This window comes from Phasianus colchicus, chromosome 10, assembly GCF_987193195.1.
Source record: "Phasianus colchicus chromosome 10, bPhaCol1.hap1.1, whole genome shotgun sequence".
Taxonomy (NCBI): Eukaryota; Metazoa; Chordata; class Aves; order Galliformes; family Phasianidae; genus Phasianus; species Phasianus colchicus.
In genome coordinates this window covers 17889737-17912492 of record NC_143445.1, presented here as the reverse complement: position 1 = coordinate 17912492, position 22756 = coordinate 17889737, and the positions used below count along the sequence as shown (strand labels likewise).

The 22756-nt window shown below is 52.8% G+C and overlaps 1 protein-coding gene across 15 annotated transcripts in view; it reads right to left on the bottom strand.

The window, feature by feature from the left end:
* MBNL1 (muscleblind like splicing regulator 1) overlaps positions 1–22756 on the bottom strand; it is a 48272-nt gene that overhangs the window by 13709 nt on the left and 11807 nt on the right. For 9 of the 15 annotated variants that reach the window (XM_031603641.2, XM_031603642.2, XM_031603645.2 and 6 more), the window contains exons 2-5: positions 17579–18140; positions 6994–7164; positions 5178–5378; positions 83–340 (exon numbers count right to left, since the gene is read on the bottom strand). In XM_031603641.2, the coding sequence (XP_031459501.1) occupies positions 83–340; positions 5178–5378; positions 6994–7164; positions 17579–17752 (804 nt within the window). In that variant the 5' untranslated portion in view covers positions 17753–18140. Of the gene's footprint in view, positions 1–82; positions 341–5177; positions 5379–6993; positions 7165–12987; positions 14360–17578; positions 18141–22756 lie in introns of those variants that run through there. The other 6 variants (XM_031603648.2, XM_090147572.1, XM_031603650.2 and 3 more) reach the window with 3 other exon arrangements.

Here is a 22756-nt window from a genome sequence, read left to right as displayed (position 1 = left end):
AAGCACATCCCAGTGACAGTAGCTAACACTGCTCGCTCCCTCTTGGCGCACTCATACCATCGGATGCGGCTTCCCAACTCACCATGGCAGCCGCCGTCGCTGCTGCCTGGGCAGCTGCAGCCTGGTTAACCTGGTACTGGGCAGCCTTGATCTTGGCTTGCAGATGTGCTGGAGGGTGGAAGTATTTGCACTTTTCCCGTGAGCATCTCCCTTTGATGTAATCCATGCAGACCGTAACGGTGTTATCGTTGGTGTCGATCATGGCGCTGTCGGCGGGGTGAGCGAACCGGCAGTCGTTCTCGCCCCGGTTGCAGTTCCCGCGCTGGTACTCCCGACACACCTGCAACACCGGGAGGAGAGCTCAGCCCGGCGGCCATCCCACCTGCCAGCACAGCACTGGGCACCAACAGGAGCGCTTGTGGTGCCAGGAAACGCCGGGAGCGGCGGTGCCAAGAGCCACACACACGGCAGGCCTTACTTCGGCCCCACCGAGCCCCACGCAGGGCGGTGCCCAGCAGCGCGGCTCTCTGCCGCACCCGGCCATGCACCAGTCAGCAGGGCCATGCTGGCAGGCCCCTGTGCTGTGCTGAGCATGCACGGCACTGCTGGCTCCCCATGCCTGTCATCAGAGAGCAACCTGGAGCGGCACCGCCACGTGGGGCTGTGGGGCTCAGCCCATGGAAGGGAGCAGCAGAGCAGCCACAGCCTGGCACAGCCACACCATGAGCAGAGCAGCAGAACCGTGCCGGGGGACCAGTGAGGCTGCAGACTGCAGCCGTGTCACTGCCACCACCACATGGTACCAGCTGGCACCACCACTGGCTGCATCCCAGTGCCAACAGTTCTGGCTCCACCTCAGACACCTTGGAAACATTCTCCTTAAGAAGACGGCACTGGTTCTATGGCCAGCTCTTCAGAAACCACAAACAAAACACATCTGTCATTTTAGGTTTCAAAAGTTGTGGGAAACAGAAAGATACAAAAGCAAGCAAGTTCATAAAAAATAAAACTGCTTTAGTAGGTGGGATTTCCTTTTAAAAGTGGGTGCCATGAGCCTGGATCAGCAGCACTTCCTCGAGACCCTTGGCTCCGATCCACACAACAAACCAGACTGGGCTGATTACTGCCTCTCCATCCCTGCCAGCACACTGGCTGCTTCCTAGCCGCTGTGCTGCTTCAGGCCCAGCTGCCCATCATCCACAGCTCGGGAACAACACCCCAAGGACAGGCACCCTGCCACGCATGGACCTGCTTGCAGGGAGCACCCTTTCTCCACGGTCATCCCTATTTATAGTCTTTTTTCCATACAGTGACAAAGGCTGTGGATGTATGTTTGGCAGCAAACACACTGACCCAAGTAAGCCAGCCAGGGCACCTCCCTTCCTCTTCCATCCCCACCGCCCCGCTGCTCGCAGCTCGATGCTCGCAGGGCTGTTGTTGAAGCACACATGGAACAGGCTGGGCACATTCCTCAGCTAGCAAACAACCACTTGCTTGCCGGATGACTTTTGGGCTGATTGGTTCCTGACCAGGCCCCAGTTCCCCTCCATTGCCTGTGAATGCCTTCTGGGCTGTAAATCAGTATCTTTTACCCAAACACAGGCCTCCTAAGTAGACAGGAGTGGATAATTTCGTTTGATTATTTGCTGGAAGTCTAGAAGTCTAGGAAAGCCTTTTGCTCTGAAGATAAAAGATGCAACAAACAAGAGCTGGCTGCCTCTGCTCATCTTCTGCACTGGTAATGCACAGAACCAAGGTCTCAGAACAACTCTGCATGTAAGCAGGAACTGCTCAATAAATAACCGAAGGATGACACACAGAATACACAGAAAAAGAGAGAGAAAGTAAACGAACATAAGGAAACTTAGCCCAGTTAAAAGCCAAAGGAAAATGACCAGAAGCCTGGAATAGCTGGGCAAGAGCCTTGGCATGCACAGCGCCAGCTTTCACAGAGCTGTTTCATGGTGGCCAACAGGACCATGCCCAGCTCACAGTGCTGCCTGCCCATCTTTGAGCTCAACTCACAGCACCAGACACAAGCCATGAAGCCACTGTGCCTTCTAACCAGGATGACCTGCATTGGCTTTTAAGCCACTACGATGCCAGCCAAGTGTTTCCAATTCTTGTTTACTTACAAGCAAACAATGAAAATGGTGTTACTTCTTGCCATAGGCACACAGTAATATATCACTCGTCTGCTAGAGCTCGGAGAAGCATGGAAGCACGAGATGCAGTCTAGCCTTTCAGATCTGGAGAGTGTTTATCTGTTTGTTTATTAGTAGCTCCGTAATTAGCATCATCATTTTCCACTTGGTAAGCTAAGAAGCACAAACAGAACCTAAGACGCTGGCAGGGAGCCGCAGGACTCCAGCTGCCAGCCAAGGGAACCGCATCTCACTTGGACGGCCGGTGCGAGCCCACCCCCTGGCAGCCTGTGCTTTCACCTCCTGCCCTGCACCCAACTTATCAGGAGGGCTGCACTGTCATCCAGCATGTCGTGAGTATGTGCAAGTCTCTGAGAACTTGTAAGCTGCTTTTATCCAGAAAAAAATGACATCTGTGAAGCATGCAGGAAACAGCAGCTTGACTGTGGCTGTTCTGATTCTCGAACACTTTGAACAGAAAATGATAGCAAAGGGAAACGTGTTTGTGAACAAACAGGGCGGTGAGCGGCTCCTTCCTCCCCCACCTCCCCTCCTTTGAGGACTCTCTTCTTGTTTACCAGAAGAGCCAACTTCTGTTCAGGATCTCTATGGCTGGGCAGGAACATGAGGGGAGCTGAAGGAAATTCTGAACCCAGGAAATTTCCACCCTGAGCCCAATGCCTTCAGTGAGTGGCTGATGACCACCTGCACAGCTGCTCACCGTCAGCATGGGCAGTGTGCCCCAAAAGCTTTGGAAGGAGACATGCTGCAGGAGCAGGCACCAGCCCAGCCCCACCAGCACCCACAGCTGCCCAGGACGACACTGAGCCCTGCTGCCTTCCTGAGCCCCGGGCATGTGTGCAAAGAGCTCTCTGCTGTGGGACAGTGTGATTCAGTAGCCCGGAGCACGTGTGCCAGCTGAATTAACAACCGAGTACATCAGTCTTGAAAATAAGTATTTAAAATTCTAACCAGAACAAATCATATTCCAAGATTAGATGCTAACATCACATGGTTATTTTTTCATGGGACAGCTCATTCCGAGAGAGAGCCAACCATATAAAGCTCTGCAGTCAGGAAGAACAAATGGCAGCATGGTGGCAGTGCAGGGAGCAGAAGCCACGCACTGCTTGCACTGTGCCAGATGCTAGGAGGTAAAAATCTTCCCAATCTGCTCTGCATTTTTCTAATCAATAAAATACATAACAATGATTTACTGTTCATAAAAGATATGTGTTAATTCGTCATTCGTACACTCATCTAGATAGCTCAGATTAAACAGCCACTACACTGGACGGCAATGCAACATTCCCTACATATTAAACTACTGAAACTGCATTTGCCAAGGGGAAAAAAAAGGAGGAGGAGGAGCAGCCCCAGCCCACAGCAGGCACTGCACGTGTGTAGGAGAGGCATGGAGCTGCAGAGTGGCTGCACTGAAGCTTCTTGTCACAGCAGAACCACACAGCTTGAGGAGAGCAGGAGGCTCAGGGAGCTGCATGGTGAGGCCATGGGAAGGCCTGCTAGGGAGGCAGGGGCTGGGGGAAGAAGGGGAGGGATGGCTCTCCCTCAGGGACAAAGGCAGCGCTGAGATGCACAGCCAGCTGAGGTAAATGCAATCACAGCAGAGAAGCTGCCAGGTGCTGGCAGGCTGGGATATCAGGAAATGAGAGGGAACTTGTCTGATTTCAGGTATTTTTGCAGATCTTTTTCTAATTGTGAGAGTAACACTCTCACAGCTCCCTGTTGCACGGAGAAGTATGGCCCAGCAGCTCAGAATGTGCTGCCAGTGGAGAGCTGGGCCTGCAGGCAGTGGCTCACCTGCTGCAGTCCCTTCCCCTGCACCCTTGGCTGCAGGCAGGGTGCTTGGAAATGCCCATCTTCAAGTTTTATTTCTGATCCCAATGTGGTTTATTTAGGAGTTTATCTGACAGCATTTTATTTTAATCCCTTTCCGATAAGTCTCCTCTGTGAAATAAAGAGCTGGCTGAGGAGAAATCTCTTACAGTGCTGGACATGCCTGCCCAGTGAAGCTGCCCCTCCTGCAACCTGAATGCGCTCCAAGGAGCTCTTTCCTTTGACACACCAACCCCATCGGGAAGTGCTGTGACCCTGCACGAGGGCGCCTGTGTGGATGTGACACCCGGGAACAGCAGTGCTGGGCAGCTTGCTGCCTCCTGTGCTCACAGCACGCACTCACAGCACGCTGCTTCTGAGGTGGCACCACTGAGCAAAAGGCGCTCATGGCCCCCATCAGCAGACACATGCCCCGTCACCGCAGATGCCTAGGCAGGTAGAAAGGCACTACCATTACAGCTGGCTGCACTCTAAAACAGATCACTGCCACTGCTCCCACCACACGCAGGGACGACCTCCACAACATCAGCTCACCCTGTGCCCCTGGACACCTGCGGCGCAAGGAGCCGGTGGGTGCTGCTTCACATCTGTGCTGGCCCCAAGGGCACCACACACTGCAGCACATAGCATCACACCGCCTGCTGGGATGTCACCCACCCGCACCACCCAGCACCACGACTGCATGGCACGGTGCTGCCTCCGAGCACGACGCCAATATGGTACCGAGGACACGGCCAAGACTTCCAGATCAGAGAGATTCAGGGCAAGGGGGAGCGAGAGCCAGCGAGGACCAGCGCTTGCCAGGGCCGCAGCGAAGGAGCACACAGAGGCGCCGGGCAATGCCAGCAGCACGTGCCCAGAGCAAGAACACGGCAGAGCTGGAAGCGGCTCCCAGCCGGCAGCTGCAGCAGGCCCTGTGCCCGTGCCCATTAGCAGCTGCTGCGCACACATTAATGCGGCCTCAGGACAGGCTCAGTGCTCCGCTTCCCTCTGGGCTGCAGGGCCAGGAGCAGAGCCACAAGCACGGCATGGGGCTGCGCGCTCTCCCTGCCCTCAGCCAAGGCAGGACACCATCAGCTGAAGTGACGCTTGCAGTTTGCTTTTGCCAGAGAACTACATTCTCCCTGGCACACACAGTGACTGGCACTGCAGGAGCAGCTACCGTTGGGCTCCTACCTCCAGCCTGTCCGTCCTCATCAGCTTCTGTGCAGCAGCAGCAGCGGCAGCAGGCACCGGGACACCAGGGTTGCCCGTCACCAGCATGGGCGCGGTGGGCAGGATCTCCGCCGGCACCAGCCCTGGGGACACAGGCCCCAGGTAGGGGTTGAAGGCAGCCGAGGCATTGGTGGCTAGGCTGGGCGCGACGGAGAACATGGGCTGCAAGCAGAACAGAGACACACGCGTAAGTACGGGCACCCGCCACGCTGCCACCCGGCGCTCGTGGGCACAGGACTGGTCTGCGGGTCTTGGAGGAACGCAGCCAAAGCACGTGCAGGTGTCTGGTGCTAGTGAGAAAGGACCTGCATGAGGGCTGCGGCACGCGGCAGCAAGCTGCAGGATCAAGCGCTGCAGCGAGGATCAGGACCCGCTGCCCAGTGAGTGCAGGGCACGGTGCTGGCACGGCCGGTCGGACTCTGCCCAGCTCTTTGTCTCCAGATCCAAATAAAGCAGTTGCTCAAGGCGTTTCCATTTTTCTTCCACATAAATTTTTAGAAGGAAAAACAATGGAGTTAATGCAACTTTTTTCCTCTGTTTCCTATCTATGTAGGCCAGCCAGCACAGAGCACCACATGGCTTTGAGTTCCTGAGGAAATGACCCAATTGTTTGCAAGCAAGGAGCAAGTCTGTCTGAAACACTGCACAAAAATATATGCAAAGGTTATTGGAGAAAGGAAGCCTGATATTTGCATAAACCAGAGGGCTCTCTTCGATGTATCTGCTTTTTCATACACAACAAGAAAGAAATACGTAAATTTCATAAGAAACAAAATAATATTAAATTTGCTATTAATTAACCATACTTTTCATTACTGTTATCGTCTATGCAATACTGAACCTATTAGTAGGACGATAGAGAAGAATCTTTTAAGCAATGGTTTTCACCACGCTGACTGTTCAGCTTCTTCATAGCCTCCTTCATAGTAAGAACATGTTGGCACCAGTGTGGCATCACTGTACTCCAGTGAGGAAAGAAAAACAAAGCTGTGGCATACTTCGCAGTTGAAAACTTATAGGGAGGCAGCTTTGGAGTTAACGCCCGTGCAGCAGCACAGTGTGGCCTCACTGGTGCTTGCACAGCAGCATGGACTCAGCTCACTCCCTCACTTTGGTGATGCGTACAGTTGTGTTGAAGGATGCTCAAAAGAGCATGGAGAATGCCCTGTCTTCCCACGCTGTGGTAACTGCAACCAAAGACAATTCACTGTGAAGATCCCTCCACAGAGTTTTCTGATCTTCCCAGCCACTTTTTCTTGAAATAGGTGAGGCATAAAGCTCTATGGGAGAATAGCAGTTGTATTAAATAAACCAAACAGACCACAGAGTCCGGGAAGGCTATTCTTTGCATCTGTCCCCCTGCTGCCAGCCCCATGGCTGCAGGCTGAGCTCCATGCAGGACTCGCACTTTGAGCTCTGCCCCGCAGCACGTGGCCAAACCAAAGCCCAGCACAGAGCACCCAGAGGGCTCCCCCACATGGGTGGAATACAGCCAGCAGGAATCTTCCCCAAAATTTCCCACAGCATATGAAATTGCAAAGGAAATAGCTGTCTACTAAAATCACACACACATCACTCGCATTCTTAAAATTAAGAAATATATTATAAAAAAGAGAATTAAATTAACAAGTGAAACAATGTAGTCTCAGGCAAGAAGGAATTGAGTAGCACAAAGACATGCAGCCCAGCACTGGATTTCCCCATTGGTTCCTGACGTCTCTAGGCTCCTACAGGCTCCCACCCCCCAGCACTCACTGCCCTGGCCCCAAGCACATACCACGGGCTGCAGCGGGGCTCCGGGCATCATGGCATTGGCAAGCTGCATCTGCTGGGCCAGCATGGCCATGTTCTTCTGCTGGATCAGGTTATTGCGGCCATTGATCTCCAGCTGCGTTTTTAAGTGCGGAGGCGGGTGAAGGTACTTGCAGTTCTCCCTCGAACATCGCCCCTGAGGAAGAGAAGGAGCACAAGAGACTTAGGCAGGCAGAAGCACATCTCCTGGGGAGCCCCCGTCAGCCCAACCCAGCCAACCCTGCAGCCCTAGCTCCTTCCAGGTCAGCCAGGTGTGGACAGAAGCGACCTCACAGCTCTGCTACCAGCTGCCTGCTTCACCTTTCTAAACCATGCATTTCTGCAGAGCAGTGCTAATAAAATGCTGCTGCTGCTGGAAACCAGGCAAGCAGCAATGGTTGTAAAGTAAAGCACATCCCTTACAGGGATGCATTTTCCCCCATGACAGCAGCAGACAGGGGCTGGAAGAGGCTCACCCAGTGCTGGCCCCACACTGAGCAGCTCTGAGCCTCTATACAGCACTGGGGTCACCGGGTGGCACTGAGGCCACTGCAGCCATCTCAGAGCCAGGACAGCGGGGTCACCTGCACCCGCTGAGCAGATACATTTCATGCACTTGCATGAAATACATTTCTTACAGGATGACAGAGCAGCCTCAGCTTTCACTGATGAGGAGATAATGCAGTAATAAAAAAAAAAAAGTCAAAAAGGAGAAGAGAATTGAATCCTCTTCTGGAAAAACAGATCCTTCAAATTACAGTTCTTTTCCTTTACTCATTCCTCTTTGAAACAAATCCAAGCAGGAACAGTGACAAGGCAAAAGACAGCCTTACATTCAGTAAAAAAGACATTTTCATCAGGAAACAGATCAATTCAATGCAGTTTGACCTTATCCTGCAATTCGGCTCAGAACTCTGTGCTCTTGTTGCAGCAGCTGCCAGCAGCCTGCACTGCTCTCTGCCCTGCAGCCTGGGCACCCAGCTCAGCCCCAGGCTCCTACAACACAATCTCATGGCTTGCCCACTGGCTCTGCCCGAGCCCTGCGCAGAAGATGCAGCTCATGCACAGGGCAGCAGCCCTGATGCTGACTCCCAGCAGTGAGGACACACACTGTGTTTCTGGGAAGGCAGATTCGGGACAGCACAGTGCTGAATGTCACATCTCCCCTTCCCACAGCGAGGCCTACATGAGCGCTTACTGACACTCAGCAGTCACTATGGTGGTATAATCAAACCACTCACCTCTGCACATTCAAGCCACCCTGAAACTGAGCGCAACAGCAGCAAATGAGGATGTGCACTGAGACACTGCAGACTGCCTCTGGCCCAGCCCCCAGCTCCCCCCCGGGGGATGGACAATGCCACTCTGCCCCCTGTGACCCACAGCCACCCCACTGTGGTGCTGGTTCCACCGCCTGGGCACAGGAGGAGCAGGAACAGCCCCGTTTTCCAGTGGTACCAGCCAGGTCTGCTGCTGGATGCTTGCGGGCAGTGCCTCAGGAGCTGTCCCTGTGACCCCATGGTCCTCACTCAGGCACATAACGCCCAACATTCTGAGAGTAAAAGGGACGTCCTTGTGTCTGGATAGAGAGAAGCAGATGCAAGGTGTCATGGATTTACAGTTATTTAGCACTCCAGACCCACACACTGCACCCGGCTGCCTGCTGCAGGCATGGAGCACAGCTCAGCACAGTGTGGTAACAAGTTGCTCTCCCTCCTGCTTAGTTCCCCTATTCTAGTGGCCACCAGCTGCAGGTCTGCTGGGTTCTGCTGAAGCTGCCCAACAGCTGCACTGCAGCAGCATTAACATCGAGTGTGATGTTCAGGGTCCCAACCTCCTGGTGCCACAGGACTGAACGCAGGCAGGTTGGCACACCTTGCACCCAATAACATGGTCCTTGCTCCGCAGAGCCTGGAAACAGTTCTGTGTTACCTAACTCCAAGTTAATGGAAAGGGACCACCACAAGAGAGATGGCATAACGGATAGCATCATACACTTGTTAAATAGCCAACAGATCTAAAAACTGCTCTCTGTCCTGGGAGGAGGGAGAGCAGCCCCTGCAGGCCATGAGCCTGCTGCTGTGTGTGGGACCCTGCAGCCCCAGCAGGATGGCCTCCTGCCTCCCCTTGGGCCTGCACTGCTTTCTTTCTCCACTTTGAAGCAGGCTGCATGCACTTATAGGTCTGAAAAAAGAGATGCAACTGCTTGCATATGTTTTAGTAGAGTGCTGGCATGGTGTGCGGCTGTGCTACCTGCGGGAGGCAGAGGGCAGGCAGGGCAGTAATTGGTGTTCCCACCATGGGTAAACACACTGGCACTCACCATTACAGACACTATATTTAAAACTGAATTGCTATTATACAAAAATAAAACCTTGCTTTTGTGATTTAGGAGCAGGCAGAGACAGTGCACAGCAGGACCCGGCGCATGGCTCTGCAGCACTTGTGCCGTGAGCAACACTGCACGGTTGCAGCTGCAAAGCACTGCGCTTCCCTCTGCACAGGAGCATCCGAAAGCAGCCCCATATACCCACTGCTCAACCAAGTCATCCTTTGCAAATATACAATGTATTTTCAGGGTGCTTCTCTAATTAGACAAGCGACCAACGGCCCTCCTCAAGCGTTGCATCTCATCCCAGCATGCCGAGCTGCACCCACCTGCTTTACCCACAGCCACCTGAGGGCAGTCCTTCAGGAAACACCACGCAGCTGCCCACATTCTCATTTCCCAGCACTGCAAAATGCCGAGGCCACTCCTTGCTGCAGTGCAGCTCTGCTGCAGGTCAGGTCATAGAATGGCCAGGGTTGAAAAGGCCCCCCCCTGTGCACAGGATCACCAACCTGGCTGCCCTGTTGATGTTCCTACAGATGTCCCTTCCCAGCCCTGGCAGCCCCAGCTCCGCATTGCCCCAGCTCCTCCTGCCCTCCGAGCAGCACCCAGCTTTGGTGCTCTTTGCAGTGGGGGAAAAACAGCAGTTACAAGTCGTGCTACTAAATGCAAAACCTTAGAGCACTCAAGGAGTTAAACACATAAGAGCATTTTTTACATGCAGAAATAATGCAGGAAACTGAGCAGAAGCCACTCAATTCTTAGCAATAAAACAGTACCTGGAGCTACCATGCGTTATGCCTCACCAAAACTGCTGAAACGTGTGCTTGTTTCTTAAGGCACAGAACTGCAGTGCACTGTAGAGCAAAGGGACTAATTCAAAACCCAAAGATAGACCCACAGGCTGGCAGCACCCAGCGGTGCAACGTGCCATACAGTTGGGATGCAGAATGTGAGCACAGCTGCTTACAGTGCAGCCACCAAGATGCTGCAAAGCGCCAGCAGGGGCCATGTCATTGCCTGGGGTATGGGGCAAAGAAGTGCCCCTCAGCAGAAGGGCTGAGGGCTGCTGGTTGTGGTGTGAAGCAGGGATAGCAGCAGTTCCTGCAGCACTCCAATACAAGCAGGCAGGAGTGCAGCTGTGCTGGCAGAGCCGTGATCTGAACAGCAGGCACAGAGGAGCGCTTTGCTTTACAGTCATAGCTCATCACCACAAGAACTATGGAACTTAATTGGGGATGTGTTCTTTACGGTGTAATTTATGAACAGGCAGAATTCAGCAGGCAAAAATTAAAACAATTGCAATTAGTACTTTTTACAGTGCTATGGTGCAGTCAAAAAAAAAAAAAAAAAAAAAAAAAAAAAAGCACAAACTCCTGCCCATGCCCAGCCAGGCCTGTATGCTGCAGATCACCAGGGCTTGCAATTTTGTGTGAGAAATTGCTTTACATTCCATATCATTCCAGACCAGCTGGGCACTACTGTTATCTACCAGCCTTATGTCTCTTAACTTTTAGAAAAAAGTTCTCTGAAGGAAAGCCAAGCTGTAGTCCTGCCCGCAGAGCACACCCTTCTGAGCACCCTGCAGCAGCCATGCAGCACCCGCTCCGCTTTCCAGCTCTGCAGGCCAGCAGTACCAACACTGCCACTTACAGAACCAGGGATCAGTGTCACATCAGCTAACTCAGGCCGACCTCCAGCAGCACGGAGTGCTTCAGACACCGCAGCACCCAGCAATGCACCGCACCTGGCCCAGCATCAGGAGGAGTGCCCCATGCTGTCACCAAGTCCAGGTGACACAGTGAGCCCAACGGGCAGAGCCAAGCAGGGCCGGCAGTCACTCACCATTGCCTCCAGTGCTCCTTTATGGCTCCTGCTGCCGTTTTTACACATGTGCTCACAGTGGCTCGCTGCCCTCCTGAGTGCAGGTGCAGAGCAGTGTGGCAGCACCCTCACACTGCATACAGCTGCCCCAAAGAGCGTCACCCTGAGCATGCTCAGCACCCAGGCCTTCATGCAGATCCCCAGGTGATCACCTGTTACTCAGAGGCTGCCTCTGAACTGCATCACTGCTCTAAGTGCTTTTCTACCAAAATCAGCGCTAGTGCCATCTGAAGCTCACACACAGCCCGCTGCTCCTGCACAGAGGCCAGGTGCACAGAACACCCAGAGAGAACCACCAGCCACGCTGGGCACTCATGGCAGAAGCAGTTCCGTGGGGCAATGTGTGCTGCAGGAGCACCCCCACAACAGCACCCCTGGCACTCCCTGCACCCCCGCAGCAGCCCCGGCAGTGCAAGGCATGCAGCCCACACGCAGCCTCAGAGCAGCTCAGGGCAGCAGCCTGAGCCCACACAACCCACGGGACACCACCCAGCCCGCAGAGCATCCTGCAGCCGTATGGAGCAGTGCTGGAGGCTCCAGAGCTACGTGCGTCCCATGCTGCAATGACATTTTGCGGAAGCTTCAGAAGTGGGGGGAAAGTTGAAACGAGGATCATATTGCCCCAGTGATGATCTTCTGCACTGAAAACACTGCTACCACATCGCAGCACTCACCAGTGAAGGAACAGCAGCATTAGATGTTGGTAAAGGGGTAATGCCAGAAAACCAGTTCAGTATTTGACTGCATAGCCTGCGGGGCATGCATACACAGCAGGAAGGAAAGGCAAGTTTAAATAATAATAGATTGAGAGGGAAAGCAATCACAGCAAGCCAAAACAAAGACAAGATAGGTTAATCGTTTTTTATGGCATAGGCAAACAAAGGAAGAAAAGGACATAATGAGCAAATGCTTAAACAGAAAGAAGTGAAAGGACTTGACCATAAACTTTATGATTTAAAAGCTACTGCAGTGAACGTCTCTGTGTAGTTTGGATTTCGGTGGCAAGCAGAGAACCAGTAACCTTGGTAGGTTTGATAATGCCAGGGAAAGGGGAGTCAGAAGCCTTTAAAAGAAGGAAGAGTTTAAGCAAATGAGAAGGAAGGTGAGGAACGAAGGCACACATATAGCAGGACTGCTTGGACCAGCAGGGCAGTGCTACGGCACAGCACAGAAACACAGAACCAGCCCTGGACAGCACTGGCTGTGCACAGCACTCTGCAGAGGAACCCACGGGGGAACCACAGTGTGTGTGGATGGGCCCAGCAACGAGCACTCGGTGCAGCCTGCAAACACTGAGCCCAGAGCAGAGAACGTGGGCACCAGGAGCCCAAAAAAGCTTGGGAAATGAATGGGCAGGAAGGAAACAAATAGCAGAAAGCACTGCTCGGCAGCTGGAAGGTCTTAGAGCACTTTGGGGCTTTGATGGAGTAAGGATGCGAGGATGGAGCTGTCCTCGCTGTTCTGCTCGAGCTGCTGAATGGAGCTCATGAATCAGTGGCAAACACAGCCGGCACGATTTATTTTTCTAAAGTCAAACCATCCCAAGATCTGCCAGAACAGCGCTCTGCAGCCAGAGCTCCCTCCGACTGTTTACTTTGACACCGGCACTGGCAGGCAGAGCAGGGCCTTCCCGGGAGGCAGTAGGGCTGCACCAAGCCCGGAATGATGGGCAGGGGCTGGCTGAGGGCACAGGGCTGCTGGGGAATGCCAGCACATGTTTTTTCTGGCAATATTTTAAGCTATCACGCAAGCCTGCACTGATATTACCTTGATAATGCCAGCAGGAAGGGGCAGATACAGTTGCCTTCAACGCACTGAAGAGTTGAGCTCACTCCAGAGCCTGGAGGCTCTGTTAAGCTGTGCCCGTAACCACTTCAGAACAGCCAAACACTTACCCAGGTGCACCTGTTCCGCAAAGCCCCTTTTTCCTTCCTGTTCAGTGCTGTCACAAAGGAAGGCTCAGGTGCTTGGTTCTGCCCTGCACAGCCCTGCCCAACACCAGCTGGATTTCCAAGAGCGACATGGGATGCTGCTGGGCTCACAGCACCACACAGTCCCAGCGAATACACCACCACCAGATGCGATCCTTCGGTCCTGGATGTGATTTATTTGTTGCTTCCAGCAAACTTAGGAGTGAACCCTGGCAACAGGGCTTCTGCATTCGGGAGAACTGAGAAACTCTGACTTGGGGTCAGCCTCAAAGGACAGAGGCCTGGCAGGCTGCTGCCGATCACAGGATGGCTCAGATTGGAGGGGACCTCGAAGATCCTCCAGTTCCAAGCCCTGCTGTGGGCAGGCTGCCAACCACTCCATCAGCGCCCAGGGCCCCGTCCAACCTGGCCCTGAATGCCTCCAGGCATGGGGCACCCACAGCTCTCCGGGCAGCTGTGCAGCGCCTCAGCGCCCTCTGAGTAAAACATTTCCTCCCAACATCTCACCTAACTTCTCCTCTTGCAGTGCAAAGCCATTCCCCTCGTCCTGTCACCATCAGACTGTGTAAAAAGCCGGTCCCCTCCTGCCTGCCAGCTGCCTTAAAGAACTGGAAGGCTGCGATGAGGTCTCCCTGCAGCCTTCTCTTCCCCACACTGAACGAGCCCAGCTCCCTCAGGCTTTCTGAAGGCTCATTTGCAGACTCAGGACAAATGACAGAGTCACTTTCACATGAGGTATTCTGCTTGTAGGCCTCCTTACGTTTTTCCCACAAATTACTTCAGAAATTTCCTCCTTATTTTGGCTGTGCATAGCAGAGCTCCTCGCCAAACACCTCAGAAGCCCGCCCAGCCGAGCAGCAGTGCTGGTGCCGTGCAGCCCACCACCCTTCCTTTGCCCCCTGAGCTGGAGCTGTCCTGCTGGCAGGCACACAGGCTGAAGAGGAGACAAATGTGCCCAGCTATGGTCGGTACGGCAAAGCGGAGCTGGCTGAGGAATCTGAGCACCATTCATACATTCAGACTTTTTTCCAAGGTTACTCTGTGAGCTGCATGCCCCTGAGCCCGGGCACACAGCTGGGTGCCATCTGTGCCATACCCGCCAGCACAGCCTCGCAGACACACAGGCACTGAGGCCTGCTGCCATGCTCTCCAACCAGGTGTCTGCATCTTTTTCCTGCCCTAATGAAAGACAAAATGATCCGCCATTCTCACATCATTGGTGAAATCAATTTACTGTAATTTTCTTTTCTTTCTATGTAAATAAGTAGGGTCCTGACCCCGCACTCTTCTGCACTCTAATGCAATAGGCAAGGAGAAGTCAAAAATGTACTGTTGCTTTCTGAAGCAGTGCCAAAGGAGGGAGATGCTAACAACATCTGTGAGGTGGCAGCAGTAGGGCGGTCACGGTGTCATCTGTGATAACAATATTGTTAAGTATTTCTAAGGCCTCTCTACAAAAAGTGAAATGTCACTATTAAAGAGTTCAGGAGTTTGGCTTCTGAGACGTGAGCCATTCCCCGACCAAACACTGACACCTGGCACAGCAGCAGCCAGACACAGGGCAAGGGAGCTGCCCGCTGCCACGACAGGACAGCCTGGAACTGTTCTGACAACTTTGAAAAGGCAGAGAAATGAGAATGTTTGAGACTTGTCCTCTGCCGCAGGAAGAGCACGGCCGAGCTCTCACATTGCACTGGGACATCCAACAAACACAAAGCAGCAGCCCTAGTGGCAGAAAGGTTAGGAGAACTGAAAGCAGCCGTGCCCGCAGTGTGCACCAGCTGTAAAACAGTGAATGAATCACACCAAATCCTTACACCAATGGGGCTCACATTAGCGAGAACCAAAGTGGTTTGGATGGAGGCGGCTCATACTCCATGGAATGGCCATCAGGAGTGGAGAAGCACCTGTTGACAGCAGTGCTGAACACAGCGGCCACAGCAAACACACTCTGAATCCAGGTCACTCCTTGTCCCATTGCCTTCCTCTGTGCTTTTAAATTTCCGAACTGCCTGGCTAGGAAAGGCAGCACAGCAGCACAGGAGGTGGCACACGGCTGCAGGCAGGTCCTGTGGCACGCAGCCGTCCCTCTGCACAGCATCCCCAGTGCTGCTCTCGGGGCGTCCAGAACTTCAGCAGTGAATCCTACTTGGGCAGATTTTTCCAGGAAAATATGAAAAAAAAATGTTGTAATATGATGCTTAAAAATCAGACTTCTGTTGCAAACCAGTTTCCTGACTTGGGACCTCAAGAGCATATTTTTGTTGTGGATAGTTCAACAGGCTTTGAGGCATCCAAATTTAGGAAGAAAATCTGATGGAATTTGAACAATGCAGAGCTAGAGCTGGAGCTGAGTCAGCCACTCCAGCACCCAACCGGAACGCTCGGCCTCAACCTTTTTGTCTTAAAGTGACCCCAAAGCCACCCAAGGGCTGGCAGCCCCCCACACACCCCTTGCCCGGGCTGCCATCTCATGTGCAGGTTTTATATTTTTCTTGCCCTCTTTTTTTATGTTTTATTAAAAAACTTAAGTAAATAGAAGAAGTTTTGTTACTCACATACACGATCTATATAATATACTTCATACATGGCCTGAGACAATTCCCCTTCCCCTGATGTGGCCCAGAGCAAGTCCAAAGGTTGGACACCCATGATCCACATTGAATGACTGAGGCAGTAGAAGTTACAATGTCCCAAACGAAAAACCTCTTTTTTGTAACCTACTCACTGAGCTCCCAGAGCCAAACAAACTTGGCAAAACACTTTCCTGAGTTGTTTTTGCATAACATCTTATGTTTGTGATACTGCAGCAAACATAACACAGTGACCAGAGCTTGTTTAGCTTAGCGCGTGCAGAAATCTGCAAAAATCTGAAACACAAACACAAGGAGTAACTGCTGGGACTGGACAGGGAGTTCAGTGCTGAGATATATTCTGTTTTCTCTTTGATAAAGACACTCTCCCACATTAGACAAGCTACTTAACTAAATAAAAAGAATGAAACAATACAGAGCCATTACTGCGGCCCAGCCCCAAGCCAGCAGCACGCCTTTACCATGAGCACGAGTAAGCACTCCTGTGAATCAGTGTATTTCTTACATATCTGGCTGGGAATCCTCCCTGGCTTACAACTCAATTAACCACACTGACTTCATGTAGGCAACAGAGCAGCCTTCTTAGACAGAACACCCTGAAGCAACACAACACCGTAACATCACCTACAGCCATTATCCAGGGCTTGCAGCTCCTGACAGAGCTGATAATTATCTCCTTCATTAAGGCACACACAGAGGAACTCTGCCGAGGGGCAGAGCAGCAGCAGTGCAGTGCCACTCAGAGCACCCAGCTGGGCGCATGGGCTGCACCACACACAACAGCACCCGGCACGGGCTTCTGCCATCAGTGACAAAGCGAGGACACCATGTGCAATAATTTATGTTGTTTTACAATTAAAGAAGCAACACAAACACGTTTCAGTTCCCATACACAGAGCAAGCTGGCGCAGTGAGGCTGGGCATTTTGGACTGAGGGACATTCTGAAGGCTCACCACATTTCCCCACCTGAGCCAGGTTTGAAGTTCAGATCCATCACTTTGCACAAGCCCACTACAGACCCTGCTGCTGCAGCTGCCCACTGCTCCTGGGGCTGGGGCTGAAGGGGAGAAAATTATGCAGACGGAAGAGACCAATATTTCCGCTTTCCAACTTTTGATTTTTATGTTTACGTTGAATTAAAATACCCATCCTGCAAACAGCGCTTTAAGTGCTAAGATAATTGAAGTTACCAAAAAAACAAGAGATGGAGCTGCAAATACATGTTCTCAGCACCTACTGCTGAAGCCACAGCCACAGCCAAGACACACAGAGCCCAGCTCAGGCCCAGCCCCAACACCAGCACCACACCGTCACCTCCCTGCACCCAGGGGCACCACGCACTGCTGGGCATCAGCCCTCCCCCACACCTGGATCTTGGTGGGAAACAGAAACTGACCGTGTGTCCCGAGCGTCAGCATAAGCACAGCATTCAGGGCACCCAAGGAACATGCTGGGGACAGCCCCAGCCTGCCTGCAGCCATGGTGGGAACCAATCACCATATTGCTTACGCGTCTGTGCTATTAAGAACAGCGAGTCCCTGCAGTGACTTAGCTGTTTCTGAACGAAATGCCCTCTACTCCATCTACACACAGAGCAATCTGGGGCCAGAGGACTCCTGGCTGCAGCCATGCCAGCTGACCCCAGCCCTGCGGGGTCCATTCTGTGCCGGTCCCTCTTTCCCTGGGCCCGGAGAAGGGCAGCAGCCCTCAATGCCAACAGCAGCACATCCCGTGCTGGTGGGCAGCCGCACTCCCTCGGGCTCCGGGTTCTCCACCACTGTAACAGCTTCTCCTTACCGCACACCCTTGGAAACAACGTAACGCTTACTCACTTTCAATGAATCGAAGCAGGCGATGACACGTCCGTTTTCCACCTGGCAGCTTTTCGACGGGTGTGCAAATTTACATTCCGTGTCCGGCCGTGAGCACGTCCCTCTCTGGAACTCCCGGCACACCTCCAGCGTGAGCCACTTGGTGTCGCGGATGGGCGTGACGCTGACGGCCATCGTTAGGTCCTACGGGGTCAATGTCCAACACAGCAGCGGGGCCGGGCAGAGCGGCTCCAGGCGGTTCCCGCTCCGCTAGGGGCACATGGGGCCGGGGCGCCGAGCGGCCACCGCACGGGGGAGGAGGGGAGGCGGCCGGGCTCAGCACCCCATGGCGGGGCCGGGGCCGTTCGGAGCGGCCGCTGGGGGGCACGGGCGGCTCGGAGCGGGCGGGGGCGGCTGGCTGCGCTCTGCCGGAAGGCTCCGGCTTTCCCGGCAAACTTTTACTGGGACGCGGAGGCGGCCCGGCTGCGTCTCTCGGTTACAGGTGGCGGCAGCTCCGGGCGCCGCTGCGGGCGGCACGAGCGGGGCGAAGCGGCGCGGCGTCGGGCGGGCCCTCAGGGCCGACCTGCGGAGAGAGAGGACAGCGGTGAGTGCGCCCGCCGCGCCACGTGACCCGCCGCGCGACGGAGAGGCGGCCAATCGCGCGCGGCGTTGCAGCGGCGCTCCGGGCGGCGAGCCAATGGCGTGGGCCGTCTTATGAAAGGTCGCGCCTGTCAGACGCTCGCCGCCGCCGCCGCGCCGGGCACAGCAGCGCGGGACGCGCCGGGCGCCGCCGCCTTCGCCCCCTCCCGCCGGGGCTCCGGGCCGGGTTGGTTCCCCCGTCCGTACCGCCGGGCCCGCAGCCGGCGCTTAAGCGGCACCCGTCCGGGGCGGCAGCGCGCGGCCCTCAGGCGCCGCCGTGCAGCGCCCTCCGCACGGCGCGCTCCGACGGGAGAGCGAACCCGCGAGGAGCCCCGAGCCGGGGCGCGGCGCAGCACGGCGGACCCGCACGGCGCCACAGCAACGGCGGGAAGCGACGCGGGACGTTGAGCCGCCCGAGCCGCGCCAAGCGCTCGGCTGCAGGGGGAGAAGCGCTGCGCGTCCTCTGCGCGCCAAAGCCGGAGCCGCTCAAAGCCGCGCCGAGCCGAGTTCACCGGCCAGGACAGAAGGATGCGCACGAAGGCAAGGCACGAAGGCAAGGCGACAGATCAGACGAGAACAGATGAGAGCCCCGCTCTGTGGCAGCAGCAAATCCGGTGACGCTCAGGAAGCGGCGCGATTCGCCCCCAGAGCTGCGGCTCGCGTTCTCGTTGCGGTGCCGCCTGCAGGGAATGCTGCCTTCCCGGGCCGGGACGCACCTGGGGCTGAGCTTCGCCCTGCGCTCCGCCGGCTCCAGGCAGGGCGGTTCGAGGAGCTGCGCCGCCCCGGAGGGAAGTCGTCTGAATGAGAAGAAATCTTGTCTTGAAGAAAAGACGATTTGTTGGAATTTGTTATCTACCCGAAAACAGCCAGAAATGACAGCCTTTAAAGCAGTCCTCCGGCAGGAAAAAAACCGCTCCGGGCCGGAGGCGTGTGCTCAGTTCTCCACTAAACAAACTGGAGGAAACCCTCGGCACACAACTACAACTTTTGATTTGCATACACTGTGCTCCTATTGCTTTGAAATTCTCCTGTGATATTCCAAGCCGACAAAGCAGTCACCCGGTGAGCCTCAAATCCTGAAGGATACCATCATCTCTGAGAAACCAGCAGGCGCGTAAGATGTCGCTTTGGAGATGCCTGCACTCAGCTGGGAAATGCTGCAACAAACCCAGAGGGCAGAACTGGCTGTGAGGGCAGACTGGATGCACATCTTTGTGATTTACCTACAGGCTGTCCTTACTGCAGGAGTACTTCACACACACGTGCTGTGTGAAACTGCCTCTTTTTTTTTTTTCCCCCAGATGTTTTGCCACTTGTCCTGGGACTGCCGAAGTATAACTTTGTATTCACTGGTTGTTGAGAATGCAAAGGAAACAAAAATAAATACAAGTGGGGAAAACAAAGTTTGAAACATCGAAAGCAAATAAAGAGGCTATTCTCAGGGCAGAAGCAGAAGTAGACTAAGTAACACTGAATAGTAATTTCTTAAGGGGGTAATGGAGATGATTCAGTTGTCTGCTGAGCTGGGTCGATGAAAATTATTAAGAACCAGCTTCAAAAATCAATGAAATTGTAATCTGAAAGTGCCCAAGAAAGTGAAACTAACAGAAAAAGGACCACATGGTTACAGTGTCTAAGTTCTGCTTAAATGGGTCCGATTTTTATTACTTCCCGTTGTTTCTATAAGGGCATGTTGTGCAGCGAGGTTAATGATACTCTCTTCCTCCTCGTTACAGTCCTTGACACAGCAGCAAGGCACTGGAAGTGGCTCTGCAGGAGCCATTGTTTTCACTCTTCCTGTAAGGGGATGGCTGGACATTCCTGTCTTCTCTATCACAGATCACACACATCTCTTAAAGAAAGAGGTACGAGGCTGGACAATCAAAAAGAGCAATGATAACACCACGGCAGTGACGGCTGCTATTTTTATGCTCACAGAAAGTGGAAGCTGCAAAAGGAGTCTCAATGACACGGGAACTGTCAGTGAGAGCAGATAATTACACAACACGGATCCATCCTCATGACAATGACTCTAATGAGATAGGAAATGGAATAAAATCAATATCCTATTTACACTGTCGGTACAATCTCAAAGCTTGGAATTCCCAAATAGCTGTCTTTTAAATAAAGAAATATACAAATTACCGACTGCCTTAGAGTATTTTCAAAACTCCTGTGCCAAATGCAAAGTTTACCAATAACATATCTCAGCATAAAATTTGGAAAAGATGCAGCAATTACTTCATGGCACAACTGAGGAATGTAATTATAGCACCATCATAAAATTAAGCCGAAACAATGAGCTAATTAACATCTTGGCCACCTAACAGTGAAGGATCGGTTAAAGAGAAACATTCTCTAGTCAACTCTGCTGCTGAACAAGCGACATGTGTATTGCACCCAGATCCACAAAACCACTCTTCCTACTGTCAGGGCAGCAGGCACAGCAAAAGGGATGCTGCTCCCTGGTGCTTCTGTGTTCACCCATTACAGCTGCAGAGCGGGAACCCAGCAGCCACGTGTCACTACTCGAGATGCATCTCAGAGCCCCTCGCCCGGCAGTGACTTACAGCCCTGTCAACTGCAGGCACATCAGCACTAAACTGCACAGCAAGTCCCACACCGAGATTGTGAGATACCAGCCAACATTACTGTAACATGACTGACAACCCAGATATTTTGCATAAGATACATATTTTGCTGGTTGTAGTGTTGGGAGCGGTGTTTTAAAGGCTACTTCCATGAGGGTCTAGCTCTGGCAGTAGCTTGGGAAGGCAGCACAACCCCAGAGCTCAGGGGGCCTCCAGGCAACCCTGCCTCTGATGCCTTTGTCCCATGTACAGTTTCAGCGCAACCACCTAAAAGCAGAATCACACCTGAACTTAATGCATCCAGCTTGGTTCAAGAAGCCTGGATAAATAATGAAGAGGTAACATCATAAAGTGCCCCCAGGAGTGCATCCATTACTGCCTCGTGCAGAAATAAGGTATTTTTCTGAAGCCAGTTCTCCAAGATGTATATCCCTCATCAAACTGCGACCTGATTCCTACCAGCACTCAGGGCCATTCCTGTATCAATGTACAAAGCCCATAGCCCAGCCTTGTCTTACTTTACAGTAATGCCATTTTCCAGCCAGAGAGTTGTACTGCAAAGTCCACAAATTTTGAAAAAAACTTTAAAAAGTCCCTTTTCCTCAAGGAGCAAATACATCAAGATAAAGAAATATGACTGTTGAAATTTTTTTTTTTTTTTGTATTCAGTTGTTTTGTATCAATCTCCTTTACAAAACTGGTAATAGTTCACATTATCTGAAAGCATTAGGTGGATGCATATTCATAAATGAAAACAGGAAAAGGTCAGGCTGCCTCTTGTCCAGCAGGAAGGACTGCTGTGTGTTCAATCCATTGCTATCGATTGATGTATTACAAAGCACTCACATGTCCAACATTAAAATTGCAAAAGTTGTTCCTGGTAGTAAAAGCTTACCCACGTGATTATTCCCTCACCATAGCATTTACACAGTGTATGTTACAAATAGGAAGTCCTGCACTTTCCTAGGATTTATGGGGGAATTTAAGCCATGCAATAAGCATGACGCTTCCCAAACAAGTCTAAAAACAAGCTTTGTATTAAAAAAATAACCTAGCGATCTACTTAAAATGCTGAGAACTATACCACCAATTGAAAAAAGCAGGAACCGTAATCACCAAAAGCTCTACTCCAAAACCAAAAATGATCAACAATTCTACGCGCTTCCAAAAGGCAAAACGTTACTTACAACCAGGCTCTTGCACATTCAGACATTCTATCTGACCGACTACAGATGTGCACAGGCCGACTGCACTGGGGAAGCAGGGATGGGCATGTTGGCCACCAAGGGTCTGGAGCACAATTCTGATGAGGAGCGGCTGAGGGAACGGCGATGGTTCTGTCTGGAGGAAGCGTGCGGCCCGGCTGCCCCAGTGCCCGCGGCTGTGGGACGCAGGGGCTGTGGGTGCAGGTGGTGAGGAAAGAGCTGTGGGTACTTCTGCTTTCAGCACAACTTCACCCGGACAGCCCAGAGACTTGTGCACGGCTGTGGGGAGCAGCGGTGACACTGCGGCCATCACACGCCTCTGCCAAAGCACGAGAAAGCACTGTGAACTGCTCCCATGTCTGCTGCCAGGCCCAGAAAGCCAACCAGTTCTCTTTCCCAAAGGATCTCACGTCCAAAATAGAGTGGTTTCTATTTTTTAATACATTGTGACCTTCCATTTGATTTATGTCAGGCATATCCTTCTGGTGTAGTAAAAACCTGTACATCAGTTAATACACTGAACCTAAAACGACATACTTGCATTACATACGTAAAAATAAAGGTTCCTTCCAACTCAAATAATTCTGTGACAAAAATCCAAACCCTATGGTTTGCCCCCACCCGAGGTGCCTGTGGCAGCTCTCGTGAGCCACACAAGAGCGGAGCGGTGTGGGTACAAGGCAGAGCCAGGCATAAAGGAGCCTTCCTTGACTTCACAGAGATGCCTACAGACGGTGCTCGGGGCACACACCCTGATGTAGTTC